Source organism: Equus caballus, chromosome 24 (genome assembly GCF_041296265.1).
Source record: "Equus caballus isolate H_3958 breed thoroughbred chromosome 24, TB-T2T, whole genome shotgun sequence".
NCBI classification, from domain to species: domain Eukaryota; kingdom Metazoa; phylum Chordata; class Mammalia; order Perissodactyla; family Equidae; genus Equus; species Equus caballus.
Genome location: NC_091707.1, coordinates 32,880,827 through 32,887,247, shown reverse-complemented (window position 1 = coordinate 32,887,247; position 6,421 = coordinate 32,880,827). Strand labels below are relative to the sequence as shown.

Genomic DNA, 6,421 nt, shown 5'->3' with positions numbered 1-6,421 from the left:
AACGCAAAGGCCCTGACAGCAGAAGTAAGTGTAGCACGTTCTGATCAGAATCAGCCAGTGGGCTGGGGTCTGCTGGGTCAGTCAGGGGCCAGGTTAGGAAGGCCTTTGTAAGGCAGCGTAAGGGATTCTAAGAGGGAAGGGAAGCCACTGACACATTTTAAACGGGAAAGTGATAGAATCAGATTTCGCTTAAAGATCTCTCTGGCTGCTCTCTGGAGAATGGATTGTATGGGGCAAGAGTGGAAGCAGGGAGACAGGTAGGATGCCGAGATGTGGGCCAGGTGGGATGATGATGGCAGCAGCAAGATGGGGAAGATTCTGGGCATACTTTGGAGGCAGAGTCAACAGGACTTCTGATGGATTGGATATGGGGATGAAAAAACAGCAGAACCAAGAATTACTCCCCAAGACCAAGAGGATGACAGCCCCTGTAGGAAAGCTGGACAGGAGGAGAAAGGGCCCAAGAGAACTCCTTCCCCACTGACAACACATCCCAGCAAAGAAAGGCCTGGCCTTAAAGCTCAGCCCCACTGGAGGGGACAGGCAAGTTAACCACTCTGGGGCTCAGTTTCCTTGCCCGTGACTGGGCCTTGCCTGCCTGGGCACACGGCCAGAACTAAATAGAATGAATACCTGACACAGACTTGACCCTCGTGCTGGCCTGGGCCCTGAGCACACTTAGTGGGGCAGTTTTCTCCCATTGGTGGGAAGTATCTTTCCAGGCAGCCATAGCCTGGCCCCCAGCTGGGAGAGCACCTAAGGTCACTTCTAGATCCAATTCTAAGCAGAATTCCCAGAGTAATCCCTTCTACTCCTCAAGCCCTGGACCTGGGACTATCCCATCAAAAGAAGTGGTCACTCTCAGTCCCCTTAAACCAAAAGGAAATGTGGGAATGGGCAGTCACATCCTGACAAAACAAATACCAGAGACCATGGGCTGTGGGCACCACATCACTTTATTTCTTTGGTTTTCCGACTTCACTCTTGGACAATGCAAATTCAGTCTCTCACCTGCCTGGCTGCTGTATGGTCCCTCACTGAAGATAGGACACAGTCTGTGAGGAGAGGCTCTGCACAAAGACGGGGGGTTGTCAAGAGCCAGCCAGGCTGGCAGAGGACTGCAGGGTCCACAGCAGATGGACCAAGCTCCGGTAAGCAGAGACTCGAGGCCCTTGCCCCTTACCACACTCCTTGCAAGGGACAGGCCAGCCCCTCAGTGATCCAGCTCAGGGCCCTCCATTAGAGGCCATCCTTGATTCTTTCTATACATCCCTGCTTCTGCTCATGCCGAGCCTGGCACCCTCTCCCTTGTGGATGTCAGACAGAAGCCATTGCCTGCTCCACACTTGATGGCTAATGTTCCTTTGGGAAACATCTTGAGTAAGGATGGTGCCAACCGCCAGAAGGAACTGAAGACATATATTTGCCCAGAGGGACAGATGGCCATACTATAATATTCCTCCTGTCCCCGGGAAAAGCTGAAAGCAGCTTTAGCTAACCAACCCCCCTCCAGACCACCACACACATGCAGCTTCCAACACCAGCAAGGGGGCCCAGCCAACCCACTTAAATCAAAACAGAAAACTAAAACCAAGACACAATAAAAGTAAGAATGGCAAACAACTGAAGTGAACATCTCTGGTCCTGCAGCTCTCCACAGGAGACCAGATGGCTGATTTCTGGCTCTCTCTGCCCTGGAGCCAGGAAACAACACAAATCTGCCCTTGGATTCAGGATAGACACTGTGGGAGCAGGAACAAATGACATCCTGGCCAAGCCAGGGAGCAACTCAGGTCCCTGACCCTCTCCAACCTGGTCCCCCTTCCTCCCAGCTCCCTTCACACCTCCCTGTCAGCCATCAACCAGGGTGAGGCCATCATAGAGGGCGCGCTTCCACATGTAGTAGGTGGAGCGGGCAGTGAAGGGGAAGAGGGCACTGAACTCCTTGTAGGAGGGGAAGCTCTTGGACTGGAAGCGCTTCTGCAAGAACAGCTTGGCCTGGGCCTTGAACTTTGTGGTGGTGAGCATGTCCATCACCAATACTTGGCCGTCCCGGCCACCCGCCACTGCCACCACAGGACGGCTAGACAGGGATCCACTGTGGGGCCGGCCCTGGGCTGTGGCCGCCCCTGGCAGGACCCCCTCTCTGGAAGGCCCTCCCTCAGCCTTCCCTGGATCCTCTCCTGGAGAAGCCCCCACCTTTGGGGTCCCTGCAGGTGGGGTCATGGCAGCTGCCATGTTCCTGCCAGCTTCTTTCTCCCGCTTCTCCCCTGCCTCCTGCACCCCTGCTTTGCCCAAAGTGGAGGCCTGCATCTGAAGTTTGGACAGGCTTCTGGGCCAGCCCCGGGCAAGACTCTTCCAAACCCAAAAGGCAGAGGGTGACAGGCTAGGGTAGCGGAGGCGAAAGCGACAGAAAGGAAGATGCCCACTCAGCACCTGCTTGCGGGCAGCCCTGCGCAGACGCCTCTGCCAACGGGACAAGGGCATCCTCAGGGGCAGGAGCTCCCGGGGGGCAGGTGGCCCCCGACCCATTGCTTTCGCTGCCCCCTCTCCCACCTCACCCTTCCAAGGGAGTAGGGCCTCCTCCCCAATAGACGTAGGCTGGGGACTCCCAGCCACTGGGAGGGCTGGTGGCGGCTTGAAGGTGGGGTTCCTTCGGAGGGCCTTTCGGCGCCAATTGTAGTAGGTGGACCGGGAGATGCCAGGGAACCTGCGTTTGAAGCAGCGATAGGGTACCAGCGTATTCAGGGAGATGCAGTGCTCCAGGTACAACTTGGCCCGTTGCATTAAGACCATTCCAGGGCTTGACACGGCCAGTGAGGAGCATCCGAGCCCCTCGACAACCTGCTCCTCTGGCAGCTTCTCCAGCTCCTCCATCGCCAGTGCCTCCTTGGGAGCCAGGGCCTGGCAAGCACCAGAGCCCAGCAGCTCGTGCTTCCAGGCGTAATAGGTTGAGCGCGAGATCTCAGGGAACCTCTGGAGGAACTGTTGCAGAGGCACGAGGCCCCCACGGTGGAAGCTGTCCTGCAGGAAGTGCTTGGCCGAGAAGCGGGTAGCCACCTTCTGCCGGTGCTCCTGGGACTGCCGCCGCCAGCGGTAGAAGGTGCTCTTGGTGACACTGTAGCGCTCACAGAGGTGGGAGTAGCTGAGGCCAGGCTCCCGGTTGAGCAGCTCCAGGGTCTTGGCCGGTGGCGGCAGTGGGGCCAGAGCTGAAGGAGCTAGGGCCGGGCCGGTAGTACCTTCAGCCTCCACCTCCTCCAGCCCCACCACAGGGGCAAAGTACTGGTGGCGGAAGAGGTGGCTGGTGAGGGGCTGGCCAGCCCACATGATGTGCAGTGTGGCAGGTGTGTGGTCACAGCGGCGGGGCCGGATGACACGGTTAAAGTAGGGCCGGATCTTGAGGTTGCGCATGGGGTAGATGGAGTAAATATTGCGCTGAAGGACAGAGGCGAGGGCGTACAAGTGCCACACATTGGAGAAGCTGCTAGGAAAGCAGGTAGCTTTGACATCCGCGTCGAAGATGGCCTCCAGCGTGGCAGACGGCAGGCTGGTCATCTCAGGGGACTCCTCGGAACACAGGGAATAGCGCACGGCCTGCAGCATCACCTTGGAGTCAATCATGCCCTGGAGGTAGTAGTGTCTGTGCAGCAGCATCTCCACCACAGTCCGGGCCCGCAGCTCCAGGCTGAGGCCTGCGTCACCCCACAGCAGCATGCTGACCGCCTCAAAGAGCAAGCTGCCCTCGCCCTTGCACATCAGCGGCAGCATGTTCCGGGGAGCATCCTCTGGATACAGGCTCAGGGCCACAGGGTCCACCTCCAGCACCTGGGGGCCGGGGCCCCCCTCCCGGCAGGTGGGGAGAGTGAAGGAAGACAGGACCTGTTTGGCCTCGAGGGCAGCACCCACAAGACCCTCCAGGCCCTCGGACTCCACTGCCTCTTGCAACTCCTGCAGCACCTGCTGCACCAGCTGCTCCCGAGATTTCATCCTATCAGGGCAAAGAACAGAGGGCAAAGGTCAGGACATGGTACCCAGATGACACCCAGCAATGGTGCCCTGTCCAGTCCTGCACTTTCTCCCTCAAGATAATGTCCATCCACTCCCATTCCCCCAGAGCAAATAACGGCTAAGTGCCTCCTGGGGTCTGTTTCATCACTCAACATACTGAGGAAGAGCTTAGTCTCCGGAGCCTGGCTTTTGGTTTGGCTTCATTTTTGGCACCTGGACAGGGACTTGAACCCTGGACCTTCAGAGTCTAGCTTTGAATCCTGGCTCTGATATTAGCCTGGGCAAGTCACTTAACTTCTCCTTGCTTCTGGTTCCTTTTGTGTAAAATGGGGATAATAATAAAAATATCTGCCTTATAGTGTTGTTGTGGGCATAAATGAGACAACGAGAATAAAGGATGGAGAAGAGAAACATATACACACACACTCTTATATATCCAGGCTGAGAGGAGTTCCTGGCACATAGTGAAGTACTACGGAAGCGTTAGCTATTATGGAGTGTTAACTAATACTATATATTATGTAATACAGTTATAAAAGCTGTACCTCTGTACCTGTTAAACGCTTACAATCACATAGAGCTAAAACCGGTCTGCCTTTCCCTACAACAGTGATTCTCAAGTATGGTCCGTGGACCCTATGGTCCGTGGAGTTCCATGAGACTTTTTCAGGGGGTCTGCAAGTTAAATTATTTTCATAAGAATACTAAGATTTACAAAGATAATTTAACCCTAAGTTATTATTTGCCTTTTTCACTGTGTTAACATTTGAGTAAAACTGTGGCACATTAGCACGAACTGAGGCGATAGCATCAAATTGAGTCATTAAGTTCTTCACCCCCCTGTACTTGCAGTTAAAAAAAAAAAAAAACTAGTTTCACTCAAGAATGTCCTTGATGAAAACAGTAAAGATTATTATTTTTATTAAATCACAACCCTTATATACATGACTTTCCAATATTGGGAGTGACAAAATGGGGAGTACTCCTCCAGCATTTCTGCTGCATACTAGAAGCGTGATGAATGTCTCACACGGACGATTGTTTGGGTTGTACGATGAACTAACCACTTTTACCACGGAATATCATTTTTACTTGAAAGAAAGATTGAGAGACATTAATCATTTAGACTTTGGTATATTTGGCAGATATTTTCTCAAAAATGAATAAGGTGGCCTGTCACTTTGAGGAAAACTACTATTTGCCACCAGTGAAAAATTTTGAGCTTTCACTTGAAAATTAGAATTTTGGAAAACCTGTATCCACTACAGAGAACTTGACAGCTTCCCAATACCTAAAGACTTTTCTGATGGGACCAGCAGTGACACAAACAAATGCCACGTTTTATTCTGTGTAATGGAATTGTCAACATTTGGAGATCTGCAACACACAATGAACTGTATTTCCCAAATAACCAATGAGCGATGTCACAAAGTCACGCAGGGAAAGATCCACCCAAAGTATAAAAGAAAGCAATGGATTTTAATATAATCGGGTACAAAAAGTACGTGGGTATTGTTTCAGATTCTACATTACAACTAAGCTTTGAGAAACTGCTACTTGTTGAGTTTTGGGGTAGCTATCAAATAATATCCACTGAAAAAACTATCAAAATACTCTTCCTTTTTCCATCTCCATTTCCTGGATGAAGTTGGGTTTTCTTCATATACTTCTACCAAAACAATGTATCATGACAGATTGAACGTAGAGACAGACATGAGAATCTACTCATCTTCTATTAAACCAGATATTAGAGATTTGAAAAAAAAAAATGTAAAAGAATGCACTCTTCTCACCAAATTTTCTTTGTTCTGGAAAAAGTTATTTTTCACAAAAACTGCTATTTGTTACTATGTAATGAGCATATTTTTAATAAATAAATTTTCTCAATTTCTGTTTTACTTTTGAATACAAAATATATTGATAGATGTAACCTATATAAACAACAGCTCTTCAGGGTCCTCAATTTTTAAGAGTATACCGGTTTGAGACCTGCTCCCCTGGAACAAAGAGTCTTACCAAAGTGCAGCAGCAGCCTAGCCACTGGGCTGACATAGATCTGAGAACCAAGATTTAATGAGCATTTACTATTTGCCATGCACTGTCCCAATCCTGACAGGCATCCTTAAAGGTAGGCACTACTATTATCCCCAATTTACAGGTGAGAAAACTGAGACCATGGACGTTAAGCTAATTTGCCCAAGGTTACACAAGTGGTGCAGCCAGTACTCAAAACCAGATGCTCCCTAGGGCCTATGGCTCATCTACTCCAGTTTAAACTGCCAGCCACCTTTTCAACACAAACTCATCATTCTAATTACTGGTACATTTTCAGTGTTGTATTGCAAAGCAAAGTAATATTCCTTCAATGAGAAAGATCATTATCCTTTCTCAGATCTTTGTTCTCCGAGTTCCA

The 6,421-nt window shown here is 50.7% G+C and overlaps 1 protein-coding gene across 1 annotated transcript; it reads right to left on the bottom strand.

Moving 5' to 3' along the window:
- Window positions 1-1,851: 1,851 nt before the first annotated feature.
- Window positions 1,852-3,987, bottom strand: VRTN (vertebrae development associated). Its single transcript, XM_001490404.3, has one exon. It carries the CDS (start codon window positions 3,985-3,987, stop codon window positions 1,852-1,854), a length of 2,136 nt encoding a protein of 711 aa, XP_001490454.3.
- Window positions 3,988-6,421: the final 2,434 nt, after the last annotated feature.